This window comes from Chanodichthys erythropterus, chromosome 2, assembly GCF_024489055.1.
Source record: "Chanodichthys erythropterus isolate Z2021 chromosome 2, ASM2448905v1, whole genome shotgun sequence".
NCBI lineage: Eukaryota > Metazoa > Chordata > Actinopteri > Cypriniformes > Xenocyprididae > Chanodichthys > Chanodichthys erythropterus.
The window spans coordinates 31,090,957-31,109,484 of NC_090222.1; the positions used below are offsets into that span (position 1 = coordinate 31,090,957).

General features: G+C 37.2%; 1 protein-coding gene across 1 annotated transcript in view; it reads right to left on the reverse strand.

The window, feature by feature from the left end:
* Nucleotides 1-535: 535 nt before the first annotated feature.
* The window catches only part of efna3b (ephrin-A3b), a 71,918-nt gene continuing 53,925 nt past the window's right edge, over nt 536-18,528 (reverse strand). The window contains exons 2-5 of the mRNA XM_067396017.1: nt 10,419-10,705; nt 9,699-9,764; nt 5,587-5,664; nt 536-722 (exon numbers count right to left, since the gene is read on the reverse strand). Of these exons, the coding sequence (XP_067252118.1) occupies nt 601-722; nt 5,587-5,664; nt 9,699-9,764; nt 10,419-10,705 (553 nt within the window). The 3' untranslated portion in view covers nt 536-600. The remainder of the gene's footprint in view (nt 723-5,586; nt 5,665-9,698; nt 9,765-10,418; nt 10,706-18,528) is intronic.

Consider the following 18,528-nt stretch of genomic DNA (forward strand, 5'->3'; position numbering starts at 1 on the left):
GCTGTTCATCCCTGACGGCAATTACATGATCATCCAGCGGTTTGTACATCTCTCTAGCAACAGAAACACACAGAGAGAAACAAACACTTTTGGAATTGGATTAAACGGTGGTTCAGATATTTTGCCAGGTTTGAGCAAAGAGTAACAGGAGCTTCTCGACGGTTTCATTACAGATCTTATCAAACAGAATCTGAGACGCTTTTAAACTCTTAACCTGCCAATTCAAAGATAATGGAGCCATCAAACCTTCAGAGCGAAGAAAAGACGCGCTCCGCCCCCAAGCACCGAAGCCGCCGCACAAACACATAAACACACACATAAAATCTGCACTATTGAAACTGAAATGGCATAGTTCTCATTATGGTGTTCAAATATGTATTAGCATCGTCTGCGCGACATGCAAATTGTGTCGCCGTTTTAAGACATGAAACAACTGTTGAATTGTGGGCTGGTGCTTGACACTTCGTAAGCTGTTGCAGCATCAAGTAATTCATTTATTTTCTGTTCCTTTCCAAGTTTTTATCTGCAAACTTATCGGCCCTGGATCCTTCCTTTCCCCCCCAAGGCCTCGTTGGTGTTGTGACGGACAGGAGGTGGATGCTAGGAGACCGAGAGGGCGATGAAGAAAAGTGATGCCACGGTTAGGAGAAGGCGATCTCTGGATGGACTGCTACCGCTGATGCTCTTCTCCAACTTAGGGACCTCGGGATTATCATAGTCATCTAGAGAGAGACAGACAGATTAAAATTACCAGCTGAGGTCTAGACACCATTGTTGCGTGACTCACTAAGGTATAGAAAACTCTCTGACCAGCAGAGGCCTAAGGGAAGGAGTTAAAAATAAAACATGTTGACTCAGGCAGGTATGTACTGAAGATGTCTGTAGTAGACAGGCTTCATTGTGAACACAACAAAAACATAAATGTATACTATTATCAGCTACAAGAGGAGTGTCAGATGTGCCAAAATAATCTATGGAATTTTGCTACATCATCGCCGGAGATGAACATCTAACATAACCGGTTTGTTGGTGTCTGCGACTGCGAGTAGGTGTCTTCCAGATCAGGGACTTTGTGATAGACAAGTTCATAAACACACGTCTTCACTTATAGGTCAAAAGGAACAGAGGGTGACGCAAATTGGCTGACAAAAAAAAAAAAACATCTCCAGACACGCACACATTATGTGAGTGTGTTGTTGACAGAATAATATGCTGTTATTGCACACAGACAAAAGATGCGACAGTTTTTCCAGACACATCTGGGGTCTTTTATCACCTTTTTACGCAGATAACATTTTAATTACAACAGAATTTAACAAGACTTAATATTATTAATATTTTTTGAATTGTTTTTAATAGTCTGTATTTTTTGTGTTAAATCATATTTTCTTCATTTAAAAGTTTATAAGGTACTGTGCAAATAAAGTGCATTTTAACCACTATGGCAAGACAATGTTTGATTGACAGGAGTCGTTGGATGCCAGGCAGGAGAGAAGAGCTGTGTGGGATGTTCTGGGACATGTTGTTTACCTGCTGAAATTTAACACTGTGCCAACATTCACAACTCAGGCCAGATACAATCACATGATCTGGAAGAACAGACGCCTCTAGCTTGTTAGTTTGCTTGAATTTGTACTTTGTTGTGTCATCTGACTTAATCAGCTGATCAGATGAAAGTGTGAAGTTGTTTTTCATTTGAAGAATGGATTACAGAGATATCTGATGAGCTTGTCCTATCAGTGACCTGAACGGGAAGTCAAATCTTACATTACGGAGCAAAGAACTTTGCATCATATATAATATTGCAGTAACACTTTACAATAAGGTTCAAATGGTTAAGTGCATTAGGTATCAAGACATAACAATGAACAGCATCTATGATTAACTGATGTTCATTGTTAATTCACGTTTGTTTATAATACATTAGCTGATGTTAATTTCTACAACATATAATGTTAAAAATTTGATTTGGGGGTCAATATGATTTTTAAAAGAAATGAATAGGCCTACTATTATTCAGCAAAGAAAGATGCATTAAATTGATCAAAAGTGAATGTTAGGATTTTTATATTGTTAAAGGGGTGGTATAATGCCATTTTTACAGATGTAAAATAAATATATGTAATAGAAAAATAGTCTCTGATGTCCCCAAAGTGTGTATGTGAAGTTTTAGCCCCAAATACTCCACAGATAATATTTTATAGCATGTTACATTTTTTTGTCACTTTTTGAAGGTGAGCAAAAATGCTCAATTTTTGTGTGTCCCTTTAAATGCAAATGAGCTGCTGCTTCTAAGCACTGAAAATGTTAGAAACTGTTCTGCCTTTTATGTTCAAACCGAAGTCGGACATGGAGAGACTCAAGAAATAGTGACAACATGTAGAATGCAACAGGACACTTATGAATGGTTAGTTGATGAATTTATGTAGCATAATCTGTCATGAAAATCAATAAATCGCTCATGTGGGAACTGTTGTAAGATCCTACAGAGCTGTGAATAAATGCTGCATGAAGACAGAACAGGTAGTTTAGTTTAATTACAGTTATGGCATCTTGCTTTTATGACATGCTATTGCATTTGTGTTATGTACTGTATTGTAATAACATGGCCTCACCCCTTTGTTGCGTGTTCTCGGGGGCAGGGTTTATGTAAATTTTAGGGTTATGATGTCACCAACCCAGGAAGAAGCTTGTTGTAGTCCCTACCAGCCGTTTGTTGTAGTCCTTAAACAGAGAATTCTTTAAAAGAAAGAATTCTTTTCTTTGAATTTTGAGTGTTGTAACTTTGTGTTTGTTGTTTGTGCTCTAACAGCAACATTACACACTAACTAGAGTTAAAAAAGTGAAATCATTATGAACAACCCCTTTAAAAAAAAATTCTATTTCACATAAATGCTGTTCTTTTGACCTTTCTATTCATCAAAGAATCCTGAAAAAAAAAAAATTATCATGGTTTCCACAAAAATATTAAGCTGAACAGTTTTCAACTGTGATAAATAAATGAATAAGAAGAAGAATAAATGTTTCTTGAGCACCAAATCAGTATATTATTAGCCTTGCAATTGTTATGGGGTTGTGTGGTGAGACAAACAAACGACGAAGATGAAGAATAACAGTCTTTAATAATCCACAGAGTAATCCAACAGCGGCAGCAACACAACTCACATACAACTGACGCCAACATAAACTAGACCCGACAATGAACACAAACAGAACTGAAATTAAATACTGAGAAGATAATGAGACAAACACCTGAACACAATGACACAATGAGTCCATGTGGTGAAAACTCAAATTTCCTGATAATTTACTCGCCCCCATGTCTTTGTCTTTCTTTCTTCAGTCAAATAGAAATTAAAGCTTTTGAGGAAAACATTCCAGGATTATTCTCCTTATAGTGGACTTAAACTGCTACCAATGGGTTGAAGGTCCAAATTGCAGTTTCAATGCAGCTTCAATGAGCTTTGCACGATCCCAGATGAGAAATAAGGGTCTTATCTACCGAAACGATCATCATTTTCCAAAACAAATAAATAAAGATTATATACTTTTTAACCACAAATGCTCGTCTTGCACTGCTCTGCATTGCGCCACACATTACGAAATTACATTGCAAAGGGCATGTGTGACGCAGGCGAAAGTACCGATCCAGTGTCTAAAAAGTGCAAAGACTAAGGCAAACGGCCTTTACACACACACAAAAAAAGGTAAAACAATGATGTCGGATGATTTTGAAGTTGGAAGATAAAATGAGATGTTTTTCGCCGCCTACGTCATGCGCGACCTTTCCAACGTAGTAACATAATGCGTGGCGCATCGCAGAGCAGTGCAAGATGAGCATTTGTGTTTTTTTTAGAAAATTATAAATCGACCCTTATTCCTCGTCTGGGATCGTGTAGAGCTCTTTGAAGCTGCATTGAAACTGCAGTTTGGACCTTTAACCCATTGGTAGCAGTTGAAGTCCACTATATGGAGAAAAATCCAGAAATGTTTTCCTCAAAATCCTTAATTTCTTTTTGACTGAAGAAAGACATAAACATCTTGGATGAAATATCGAGAAATTTGGATTCTGAAGTGAACTAATACTTTAACAGCAGTGTATATAATCAAATCAACACTAATTTAGATTAATAAATGCTGTAAAAGTATTGTTCATTGTTAGTGTAGGATATCTAACCCAATATTCCTTAATACAAGCAGGAAATGGTTTGTTTTTATTGTTAAAAAAAAGCATATAGAGAGAATTGTATGAGCACAATGCCACACACATCATCTTCTTGCACTGTATTATTCCCCAAAGGCCAAATAAAAGTTGCCTTTGTGTTTCTTGCATCTGTATTTGTGATTGCCTGCGTTTGTGCGAGTCGCTCCGTACTAATATAAATTTGTTTCGTACTGTGAAACCTACTGCCATTAATGGGACTAACTGCTCCAGCAGATTTACAGAACTGACATTAAGAATCCTGCAAATGAGAATTTATGTTTCTAATGTTTTCAGAATCCAATTTTATTTAAATTAGTAAGTGCTTATGTATTTTTTTCTTTTACTTTAAAAGCACTTGCAGCATTCTAGAGTTTCATGTGGCAGTTTTGTGAGTATCTTTTGATTTGTTTGTAGAAGTACACTTTAGAAATGTATAATTTCCATTGGATCTTTAAGTTGGTCAATACTAATGGGACAGCAGTGAGCAAGGACGAGAGGGTTTCTTTTGTCTATTGGACACAGATGTATGGAGCAGTACTGAGATGTGTGGCTTCCTGCGACCCGGCTGGCCTCTTGCGGTTGTTCTCTTCCCCTCTCTGGCCTGTTTGAAAACTGAACCCCCGATCGGAGCGAGCGGGAGAGGGCCGGTACTCAGATTCCAGTTATTGGAAATCGTTGGGTGGCTCCGACCCAGAGACGACCCAAAACACATCCACATCCATCTGTCTCAAAACACGCGCTCGGGAAAAAAAAAAAAAAAAAAAAAAAAACACGAACAAATCGATGCCTCTTTATTCCTTAAAAACACTTGAAGTCAAATCAATTTCTTTTCTCTCATTTAAATGGTGCGGTCGTCGCTGTCCTTGAGTCAGGTTACCGCGGTGGTGATGAAGTGCAGGATGCGACTGTAAGCCTGGGAACTGGAGGGCTAGTTCTGCCACTGCTAATCAGCACTAACACTAGCCTCAGCGCTAATCAAGCTAACTATAGCCAAGCAGCTCACGCTTCGTTTGCCTTTTAGCTTGTGCCTTCATTAGTGTCAGTCATTGCCTATAAGTTGTGTGTTAGCAGATAACTACTCTGTTTATTTGGTGCACAGGAAAAGCAAATTAGAGTTGATCTCATATGCATTTTTATTACACATTCAAATGACATGAAGTGGATTTAATTTCATAACTTCATACCCAATTTGATTTATAACAATAAATCCACTCAGACATCCACACTTATGATTTATGAGCTTGCTGTGTGACTAAGAAAGAGGCGTGTGGATGCCACAGATCTGGGCATAGAAACCTTGGGTGTAAATGTCAACTTAGTCAGTGATTTATATGCATATGTATAAGTGTCAGTGTGGTCCGTCTGGTGTGTGCGTAACTCACCGAGGTCATCGATTTTGATGTTAGGTCTTAGAGTGTAGTCTGGCTCTGTGGGCTGGGGCTCATCATCTGAATCAGATGCTGGGAAGACATGAAAGGAGAATCAGAACACACACTCTCCCCTCTCTCTGAAGGATCTTATACATGCTCTCAAAGGACTTGGGAATTTATTTGTAAGCTCCTCCAGGTCATACAATACTGGATGGAGGGGGTAGTTGGCGTTCCCTAGTTCAGGCTACATGCATCACAGGGATGGGTTATGAATCATGAAACAATGGTCTAGTCGATAACTTGTCTAACAACTGTCAACAGTCAAGGGATTTACTGGGATCTCTCCATGGAGCGGAGGACCCAAGAAAAATGTGATAGAATTTTTTAGGGCTATCAAAATTAATGTTATTTTTTTATAGATTTATTGAATTTGATTTTTTTTTTTTTTACACTTTTACAGAAAATCATGATTAATTGTGATTATTTTATTCTTTTGACTGCCATTAATTTTAACCCTGCATTTAGTTTTGTGATAAAACAAACAAACAAACAAACAAAAACATTACTTTCCTTGTCTTCAAGGAATAGTTTGGGTTATTCTCTGTAAATCTTTTTTGAAACAATATTATTTTAACATTTATTGGAAAATGCTTAGTGGGTAGACAAAATACATACAGCCAGCTCAACAAAGAAAAAATGTAATTTATTGTGGAAAAAAAAATATTATTATTATTTTTTTTTTTTCAATTTAGTGTGAAATTGATACAAAATAATTTTGAAATGAAAATGTTTTATAGTAGTGGGTAGAAAAAAATTCTGCCAGCTTAAGAGAAAGTGACAATTTGTCATTTACTGTGAATATGAAATAAATTTTCAATTTATTGCAAATTGATTTACAAATAAATCTGAATCGAAAATGTTTCTATAATAGCAAGTACATAAAAAAGATGTTCTGTCAGCTTAACAAAGTAAAAATTTGTCAGATAATATCTTAATAATTTGTTATGCTTCCACAACAAATGCACCGTCAAAGATGCACTTAATTATTTTCACAGTTTAGCTCCAACTCACACCTGCTTGGAAGTTTCTAGTAATCCTGAAGACTGTGATTAGCTGGATTAGGTGTTTTTGATTAGGGTTGGAGCAAAACTGTGCAGAGCTGTGGCCCTCCAGGAATTGAGTTTGAGACCACTGGTCAAAGTGGTTGTTGAAATGATGTGATGGAGGAACTGACATCTCTCAGATTTCATCAAAAATATCTTAATTTGCATTCCGAAGATGAACGAACGTCTTACGAGTTTGGAACGGCATGAGGGTGAGTAATTAATGACAGAATTGTGTAATTAATGTCCCCTTATAAGTGCTGTGTTTTTTAAGATGACCCATCAAATTTGATCCAACTTTAAAAAATGCACTGGAAAACAACTGCATTTTGTTTAGTTATTTTTTAGCTCAGTGGATCCAAATCTTGGTTTTAAAGGTCCCCCATCAATGCAAATGTATCTCTCTAATCTAACACACCTGACTAAACTCATCAGCTCATTAGTAGTTTTCCACATCCTTATAAATACATCAGCCATGGTTCAGCCCTTTGAACTCAAGGCACTGGAGTTCAGACCCGACTGAGCAGGACTAACAGATTCATCTTGACACAAGAACTCAGAGACTCCAAGAAAGAGGGCAGAGGTTAAGACAGCACACAGTATGCTCTCTCTTTCTCTCTCTCTCACATTCATACACTGAGCTGGAATATTATTAATGAACATGAACACTGACAGAAAGAGAGGGTGAGGGGTTAAAATAACACTCAGTGCCAGCAAACTGACTGTGAGAGAACATGAATCCTGACAGCACCTGGAAACAAGAGAGAAGAGGGAGAGAGAGGGGAGAAATGACAGAGGAGGAGCAATAGAATGGTTTAGAGCAGTGTTTCCCAATCTTTGTTTTTGTCTTCTATACTCTAGCCTTATATGTATGTTTTTTTTTTAACTGCATTCAGCTTGAAAATATCAGTTAAACACATTTTTCAATAATATATATCGTGGCCACATTAGCAATTTGTTCCCTTATTTTAGTAAAATTATGACCACAATCTAACGGAATTAAAATGGGGGAACAAATTAGTGCAACGTGTCCTTGTTTTTTAACTAAAACAAGGGAACAAATGAAAAAGTTAAAAAAAATATTAATTCATGGCCACTATTTAACTAAAACAAGGGAACTAATTCTTAATTTGTTATATTTTATTATACATTCTTCCTGCATGTCATGTGCAGGTCTTTGTAATATGGTTTTATTTTTAATCTTTTAATAAGTTACAATTTCTGTTATATACACTACTTTCATACAATTGGTACAATTGATGTTTTTAAAAAGAAATCTCTTCTGCTCACCAAGATTGCATTTGCTTGATCAAAAATAAAGTAAAAACCGTCATTTTGGGAAATATTATTACAACTTAAAACTTTATTTTTCATTATATTTTAAATTTTTTATTTCCAGCAATTTGTATTTCAATGTCACATAATCCTTCAGAGTTCATTCTAATATGCTGATTTGCTGCTCAACAAACATTTCTGATTATTAATGTTGAAAACCGTTGTGTTGATTAACGTTTTTGTAGAAACAGTGATACATTTTTTTTTCATGATTCTTTGATGAAAAGATCATTAAAAATAACAGCATTTATTTGAAATAGAAACATTTAGTGGCATTATAAACATCTTCTTTACTGTCACTTTAATCAATTTAATGCATCCTTGCTGAATAAAAGTATTCATTTCTTTTTAAAGGTGCCATCGAACATTTTTTTACAAGATGTAATATAAGTCTAAGGTGTCCCCTGAATGTGTCTGTGGAGTTGCAGCTCAAAATATCCTGTTGATTTTTTTTAATTAATTTTTTTAACTGCCTATTTTGAGTCATAATTAGAAATGTGCCGATTCATGCTGCGGCCCCTTTAAATCGCACGCTCTCCACCCCTTCCTGAGCTCTCGACTCTATCATTGCATAAACAAAGTTCACACAGCTAATATAACCCTCAAAATGGATCTTTACAAAGTGTTTGTCATGCAGCATGTCTAATCGCGTAAGTACAGTATTTATTTGGATGTTTACATTTGATTCTGAATGAGTTTGAGGCTGTGCTCCGTGGCTAACGGCTAATGCTACACTGTTGGAGAGATTTATAAAGAATGAAGTTGTGTTTATGAATTATACAGACTGTTTAATAATGAAAATAACGACGGCTCTTGTCTCTGTGAATACAGTAAGAAACGATGGTAACTTTAACCACATTTAACAGTACATTAGCAACATGCTAACGAAACATTAAGAAAGACAATTTACAAATATCACTAAAAATATCATGTTATCATGAATCATGTCAGTTATTATTGCTCCATCTGCCATTTTTCGCTGTTGTCCTTGCTTGCTTACCTAATCTGATGATTCATCTGTGCACATCCAGATGTTAATACTGGCTGCCCTTGTCTAATGTTTGAACATGGGCTGGCATATGCAAATATTGGGGGCGTACACCCCGATTGTTACGTAACAGTCAGTGTTATGTTGAGAATCGCCTGTTCTTCTGAGGTCTTTTAAACAAATAAGATTTATATAAGAAGGAGGAAACAATGGAGTTTGAGACTCACTGTATGTCATTTCCATGTACTGAACTCTTGTTATTCTATATATATAACTATGCTGAGGTAAATTCAATTTAATTCGATGGCACCTTTAATACAAATAATAAATAAATAAATAAAAATCTTACAGACCCAAAACTTTTGAATGGTGTGATGTGTAGGTTTAATAAAGCAAAATCGTAATCGTAATCATATCCCTGGTTGGGAATCACTGTATAGTGCCAAACAACAACATTAAGACATGAAACCTAGTGGGGAAAGAGAGGGAGAGAGTGTGCTGTCTCTGTAAACAGATTGATTTAATCCTCAGACAGATAAAAGAGTTATAGAAACGCGGATTGAGTGCACTTCATAAATGGCTGGACAGGTGGATCAATTGACTGAAAAATAGAATAGCTGGATGGATGGATGAGATGATGAGTTGATGGATGATGGAATGATGGATGGATGGACAGACAGATGGATAGAGGTCAATACCTGTTGAGCAGCAGACATACACTCTTAATCTCAGGCAGCTCCGGCCGTGGTGATGAGTGGGTGTGGCTAAAACGAAAACAGCGCAATCTCAATCATCTGTCAATCATCAGAAATACTTCTTAGGTTCCATAACTGTAATATTCTGTAATATTCTCTATAAAATTGAACACAGAGAAGCTTTAAATAAATAATAATATATAAGTATCTAGTATCTAAAAAGAAGCTTGTACTCTTGTGTCAATAATAACTTATATGACAACGCATGCACAAGGTCCTACAGATATAGTAGTGTATAGTGTTAGCATTGTGTATAATAGTATATATGTGTGGATTATTATGCACTTACACATACAGTAATAAATAAGCCAATTTATATATAATATAATTTGTAAATAAGACATATATATATATTTATATATTTATATACACAATGATTTCTTTTATTATTTGAACTCACCATATATTAAAGGCAGGGCAACAAATTTAAATTTAAATTAATATTCACATAATAATGAAAATTTGGGGAGGGTGATGGTATACTTAATTGTTATGAAAATAATGTAGTAATGCTTTTTTCGAAGCAGAATATAATTTTTTATTTATTTTTAATTTTTTTTTGATGGACATGATATCCATATACTATAATACAGTAATGTAAATAGCTTCCAACAAAAGACCTGGAATTGTGTATAGCTGAAATAAAGCACGCTATATACTCACAGATATAATAATACTCCTGCCCAACGTGGAACTCATAGCCGAGTGAGAAGGCGCTGTAGCGCTGGAACTTTTCCGAGAATTTGATTGGTGCATGTGGGGCGTGGGGACGGTTACACTCCCAGCGTTTGAAGCCCAGCTGCGGGTCACACGTACGGTAACCACGATAACTGACCATGTAGAGCACGTACTGCTCGGCCACGCCTCTCTGGCTGCTGTTGTAGTGAGGACAGTAGATATCCAGATAGTCATTGACATTCACCTGCACCGTGTAGCCCTCCTTACGAAGTCTGATGACACAAAGAAACACACATATACAATTATAGTCAATTATTGCTCAAATAATGCTGGACATATTTTGCATCTTTATCCATTAACACATACATCCACCAAGCTTTGCAAAAAAAAAAAACATGACAACTCCGCATACAGTATAAACAAATGCAAAACTATTACCAATTTTGGATAAAATTAACATGAATGTGTCAAAGCCATAGTGGGCAGCGCTCTGACATATAGTGCAAATGTACATAATTTAATAAAGGAAAGTGTATTTGTGCTGCTGTGATCAGTCACCAATCATCACCAACAGGGTTCCTACATGTTTTCCATTTCAAAATTCCACACTTATCCTTACTCAAATTTCCAAAAAAAGTTTTTCAAACCATATTTAACATAAATGGTTCATACATCATTATTTTCAGCATTATATTTGGTATATAGCATAGTTATCGGTAAACATTTTGATTTTCATTGGTTTTCTCAAAGTGATAACATGCACTAACATGATGACAAGAAACCTTTATAACCTGCATTTGCATATTGAAAATGCACGCCTCGAATTCATTCAGTCGTGTTCGCCAATTACTAAATCATCTCTAAACTTTTGCCATGAAAACTCTCTGCTTTTTTGTAAGATAAATAGCCAAGCTGAATGTGAGAACAACTAGAAATGCCCTCAAATTTAGAATCAGTCAAGCACATCTGATTTAAAATGGCAAGAGGTCGGGTGCAGCTGATTTCACATTCTTTCAAAATGAAAAGCAAAAAAGAGTTCTTTTCTGCCCCTGTGACCTCTCCTATACAGGAAATTATCCAGTGATCTGAGTGGAGCTTGTTCACTTTTAGAATATTTATCTAGCTACATTTACAGTATATCATTGCATATCAGGGCAAAGCAGGTAGTTGTTTTGTAAATGAAACACACACACACACACGCAAACACAAACACACAGGTCTTTCCTTTTCCTTCAAGGTTAAAGGAGGACAAATAAGTTTTCACATAATGATGAATGCATTTTCTTCGGCTGAAGTTCAGGCAGAATCAGTGCAGGCTTGTATCAGACATTTGCATTTCGGGGAAGCTCCCTCGGGCCTGTGAAATAGAATGAAGGTGAGCATGAAGAAGGGAGAGACGAGTGATGGCTGTGTTGGGACCTGTAGTAATATATTGTTATACCGCTCCAGTGCACAGCTGTATTGACAATGAGTCTTACCATTCCATGACAGAGTCTGATGAAAGCGCGCGTAAAGCAACGTATATAAACAACGAGGAGCGTTTGCGCGGAGTGAATGCAGATCTCGCGGGACGAGTCTTACTGCAGGTAGGAAAAGTTGCAGTGCAAGTGTCAGAATTCAAAACGCAACCGCGGTCCCTTCTTCACTGCACTCGTTTGTCAATGTCACACTAGCAGACGCAGAGAGGATGGAGTGAAACTCAGCGGCCTCTCAATGAAGGGAGGTTGCCATAATAACGACTGACCAGCAGGTGTCAGTATTTAGAAGCGCAAATGAATATCAATTTCTTTTCTTCGGTTCTAGGTCACTTCTCCTGGGAGATTATTATTCAATTATTAAATGAAGATCAAAACGCTGCATTAACGCTTCTCCCCCTTCACACTCGTCTCTGATCATCACTCACTCCCTTACTCCTCTCATTCTATTCCTCCGTCTCATTTCTGACTTTTAAATGCAAATTATGGTGTGTAAGCGCAATGTGTAGTATCTGGCCACACCCCTCTACACACACACATTCATTCATACATACATCATGTGCAAAACGGAAAGGAAACATACGGGAAAAAAGTAAAGTTTTTACTGGTTTAATTTTGAAAGAAAATGTCTATATGTGGGCACAAACTTCAGGACTCATCTTTTTAGTGCCATCACTGTTATGTGACTCTTCTTAAAGGGATAGTTCACCCAAAAATTTAAATTCTGTCATCATTTAGGCTACTCACCCTCGATTTGTTCCAAAAACTGTCTAAATTTCTTTGTTCTGCTGAACAAAGATATTTTGAAGAATGTTTATGTAACGAGGTTGTGGGGCACCACAACTAAATGTTGTCAACTGTTTGGTGAACTACCTTTAAAATGTTTGCACAAGTCATAATAGGGAAAACAGGAAGCCGTCGCTCTTTTTACTGGTTTAATTTTGAAAGAAAATGTCTATATGTGGGCACAGAGTTCAGGACTCATCTTTGTAGTGTTTCCAGTCTTAAAGGTGCCGTAGAACGTCTTTTCAAAAGATGTAATATAAGTCTAAGGTGTCCCCTGAATGTGTCTGTGAAGTTTCAGCTCAAAATACCCCATAGATTTTTTTTCAAATTAATTTTTTTAACTGCCTATATATTTTGGGGCATCATTAACTATGCACCGATTCAGGCTGCGCGGCCCCTTTAAATCTCTCGCTCCCTGCCTTCCCGAGCTCTCGACTATAAGTGCAGTTATACAGTGCATAAACAAAGTTCACACAGCTAATATAACCCTCAAATGGATCTTTACAAGATGTTCGCCATTCATGCTGCATGCATGCATCGATTCCTGTGAGTATAGTATTTATTTGGATGTTTACATTTGATTCTGAATGAGTTTGAGGCTATATGCTCTGTGGCTAATGGGCTAATGCTACACTGTTGGAGAGATTTACAAAGAATGAAGTTGTGTTTATGAATTATACAGACTGCAAGTGTTTAAAAGTGAAAATAGCGATGGCTCTTGTCTCCACGAATACGATGGAAACTTTAACCACATTTAACAGTACATTAGCAACATGTTAATGAAACATTTAGAAAGACAATTTACAAATATCACTAAAAATATCATGATATTATGGATCATGTCAGTTATTATTGCTCCATCTGCCATTTTTCGCTATTGTCCTTGCTTGCTTACCTAGTCAGATGATTCTGCTGTGCACAGATCCAGACGTTAATACTGGCTGCCCTTGTGTAATGCATTGAACATGGCCTGGCATATGCAAATACTGGGGTCATACATATTAATGACCCCGACTGTTACATAACAGTCAGTGTTATGTTGAGATTCGGTCTTTTAAACAAATGAGATTTATATAAGAAGGAGGAAACAATGGAGTTTGAAACTCAACATATGTCTTTTCCATGTACTGAACTCTTGTTTTTCAGCTATGCCGAGGTAAATTAAATTTTTGATTCTTGGGCACCTTTAATGGCCAAATAAAGGTAGGCTAAGCTATAAAGTTCATTCAATGCTGACCAATAGTAGGGCATGTTGTTTGTTACAGCACAGACATTCATGTTAGACGCCATTTTAAATTTAAGGCAAATGAAAACGAGGCTGTTAAAGAACATTCTTTATGGCACGCACTGTATAAAGGTCAAAGATCATGTGATTTTCACAACTTTAAAACTGTTTTATAGAGTTTTTGTCTACTGAAATGTTTTATTTATTTATTTCGGACAGACGTTTCGTCAGCTGAACAATCGATATGTTGTTAGAAAAAAACAATTAATTGAACGCAATGTATTCTATCCCTCGCAGATCATTTTCATTCATGTCAACAATTAAATAGTGCTACCTGAGCACAATTCAAACAGTAAAACAACTAGACCTATTAAACAAAACAATGAATGAAATAGCAAAAATGAAAAAGTATATATTACCATAAACATTGTTTTGCTAATAAATATTTTAATCAATTTAAAAACTAATTAAATAAATGTTTAACATTTAAAAGTAAGACATGTCAAATTGGCCTGTTCTGAAATTTTCAAAAGGATTTATCATTCAAAAATATACCCTTATACCTTTGAGACCATTGCCTAGATTAAAAAATAAATAAAGGATGAGCCAAAATTGAATGCGTGTGTTTGCGAGCACATTTCGTTGTGACCACGCAACCTGTCAGATTTCCTTCATAAATCTACTGTTTTGTATTTCAAGGACAAAGCACACAAAAGAAGCCGTTCAAAATGAGAGTTAAAACAAAAGGCCTTTTTTGTCTTTCATTACATACTTCTTTGCAGTGCGGGAATGATGGCAGTAAAGTCAGAGGTGGAAGACTGATGGAGAATCTGCAGTTGTTATTGTGTCCACGAGGGGGCGATGAAGAGAAGAAACGTTAACTCCACTGTAGGAGATTTCAAATCATTAAAACAAATTATGGAGTATTTAAAATAGGCTGGCACACACTTCTCAGCTCAGAGTATAACCCCTCTGTCTACAAGGGCAAATCATTGGAACTATTTAGCTAACATTTCAAAGAACATACATACAAGATTTACGTGATTGTATATGTGTGTACAGGCTGTATGTATGGGCTGTGTGGGTCCAGGATGCAAGATGCTGAGCTGGGCAGCAGGTTAGAGAAAGATCAAGACTCGGTAGATCAATGTCACTATGAGAGATAGAAAGACAGAGGCCTATAGAGAACAAAAGCCAAGAAAACCAATAATACCATCTGAAACATAACTGCCTATATAAGCGTTTTAGTTTGCTTCATTAATCAAATGTTGCAAGTACAACAAGAAATCCCATTATTACTGTCCATTGCTTGTTTTTGGACACATATTAATTAAAATTCTCATCCTTTCCATGTAGAACTTGAGTAAGATGCACATTTCTTATAGTTACATATGTGCAGAATAATTGTGCCTACAGAGCATATTTGTAATGAGAGAGAGAGAGCGAGAGAGATGGCAGAGCTGAATCAGCACCACAGGAGAAACAGCAGCTCTCTTCTCTTCCCTCGTTGTTCTTTTCTTTTCTTCTAATTAACCCCCTCAATCCGTTTAATTAAAGAAGAGCATCTGTCCTGCGAACAGTTGACAAAACACATGTGAGGTGTGTTAATACACAAACACACATGCTGCGTTCTATAAAGGACACCTGCAGATCCACTGATGACTGTGGACTAAAAGTTAGTGTGTTTAGTTAGCATACAGACCTCTGCATTGAGTCAGTTAAGCAATAGGGCCTATCACATGAACAAGACTGCTGGTGTTCTGAATATCACGTGATTCGTGATATGCAGGTAATCACAGCCATGCTGATACTTAGACCAACAGCGTGATTTTGTACAACAGTTAAAAGAGATGTTCATATTAAGTAATATTTTAGACGCAATATTGCAGTTACCTTGTCTAAGCTACTTTGCTTCAAACAAAGCCAAACCACTTTGCATCTTCGAGCAACACACAGGTGTTCCGTTCCTAAATGATTCATTACAAAAATATTATACTTGATTAAATGATTTTGAATCAATTGTTTGAGTAAATGATTCAGTGACTCCCTTACATTCTTGAATCAATCATGTTTTTGAATGAATCTCTTGAGTGAGTCGGTGGCTGCGTCTGAAAGCTTAGGGAGCTGACTTGTTGCCTCGTTGCCCTATCAGGCAATGACTTAGCAGGCAGCCTTTGAGTAATTACGAGAGTTCGCCCTGTGCAGACCAATCGGTGTATGACATCAAAGTGCTGCAAGAGAGATTCGAAAGCATACGGAGCTGTCTGCTCTTTAAACGCTCTCGCCGATTGGTCTGCACAGCGCAGCATCAAGTCGAACACACCTTATTACTCAAGATTCATTCAGAAACACTGATTCATTCAGGAATGAAACAAGTGAGTCATTGAATCATTTACTCAAGAGATTTGATAAAAAAAATACTGATTCTTTCAAGAAATTAACAAGTGAGCCGTTGGCTTCGTCCAGAAGCTTAAAAGTGCTGCCTTCGGAGGATGCATTCCAAGGTAGGAAGGCTTCAAGGCACATCCGAATTTAATTTTTAGCTTCACTTCCTATTTCCTGAGTTAAACCCACCTAATGATTTAGCGACTCACTCACTTGTTACATTCCTGAATAAATGAGGGTTTTGAATAAATCGCTTGAGAAAATGATTAAATAGCTCACCATTTGTCGCCACCTACTGGAGTAACAAAGTGACTTGCAGAAAGGTTCACTGAAACATTTCCACCACTAAAGCCCTGGGTATACTTTGTGTTTTTTTTTTTTACGTGTACGCTAATGTAATGTATACTTAATTTGACTTGTACGCATACACACACGTTCAACGCTTGTGCAGTTTTGAGTAGTCTCTCGCCACGATGTAAACATCTTAGTATTCTTACATGCTAGATTTGTACAAATGATGGTACTTCCTAACCACTTCGTACAATCTCGTCTATGTAGGCCTCCATCGTCGCTGTAGCTTGCATGCCTTCCTGTCTGTTCTGTTTATGCCATTTTTCTTTGACTACCTTGTAAATCAACGTCCCCAGGGCACGGTTGCCACCTTGTGGATAAACTAATTACTGCAAAAATAATAAATGCGCATTTGTGCGACCTGCACGTACAAGTTTTTAGTTCAATTTTACTGGATTTTCAATTTGTATTTATTTATTTTTTGTCTGTTTTAATTTTTCTTGATTCCATTTTCCATAAAAAAAAAGCTTATTAAACCATATTAGGCATTTAACCTACATATTTTTTGTTTTTGTTGTCATTTCTTATCTATGAAGATGAGCCAAGAGCCTCAAAAAACAGGTGCATGACTCCCCTGATAGTATTTAGTCCTCCATTTTGCATCTCCCATCTTATTATTTGGTCAATCACTCTACTCATTTTGTTACTCTTTCTCTCTTTTTCTTTTCACTCATCCTTTCTTTCCTCCTCTACAGCGGTAAATTATTGAAAGGTTATTAAATTCAGAGGCATCATAGAGCCACTGCCGCTGGCTCTCTCTCTCTCACACACACACACACACACACACACACACACACACACACACACACACACACACACACACACACACACACACACACACACACACACACACACACACACACACACACACACACACACACACACACACACACACACACGTACACACGTATGCGGCTGCAAACGTACCACATGCCACCCCAATAAAATTAATATGTGATTCTACACTCTGCAGCCAAACAGACGTTTACTATTCACTGGGTTCAGAGCAGGGTTTTAATCAATCAAACTTTCTCGTAATCAGTGTTTCAGCCGGGAGAGAGAAAGAGTGTGTGTTTGGTTTTAAATCTGCTAAGGAATTGATATGTGTCGGTGGGGGAGAGTTCAGCCGCTGTTACTTGCTCTCAAGGCCGACCTCATCACTGCTCCTCTCACATCAGCAGAGTGTGTGTGTTTGTGTGAACGTAAATCACACACACCTCCACTCACTTCCCCTCGTTTCAAAGCCCATTTGCCACAGGCAATTAGAAACCAACCAATCTCTTGCTCTCTCTCACTTTAACTCCTCTCTGCGGCTCATTCTCTACATCTCACTCCTTTCTGCCGTTCTCCCTTCCTCTTCTCTCCCTCTGTATCGATGCAGTCGCTCACTGTCACAGCACTGATGGCAAGTTTTAGCCTTCTGAACTGTACTAATCCAACAGATAAATTCACTCTCACTCACTCACTCACACGCGCACACACACACACAAAGTGCCACTTTCTGATGCTGGTCGATAGTATGTGAAGTTTTAAGTCAACCCAGGAGAGTCTGTTTATTAAACAGAAGGTGCAGATATGATTTTCAATACACACAATATTTCATTCCTTTCAATATATCAGTTCAGTCTAGCCATTTTCGATTTTCTTCTCAGTCACCTCTGCGATGAACTGGCGTCACACACACACTCACTGGTCCTCACTTTACTGTTTATTACCCCCTTTCTTCTGAACAACAATGAGGATATGGCTGTCTCGCTCGCCTCTGCATCCTTCCTTCACCTCCTCGCTTTCTTTATTGCAAGTTCAAGTAAGTTTACAGAACACAGCTCCCCTCTGAGCAATGAAGAGGGAGAATGTATGTGTCTTTTGGGCC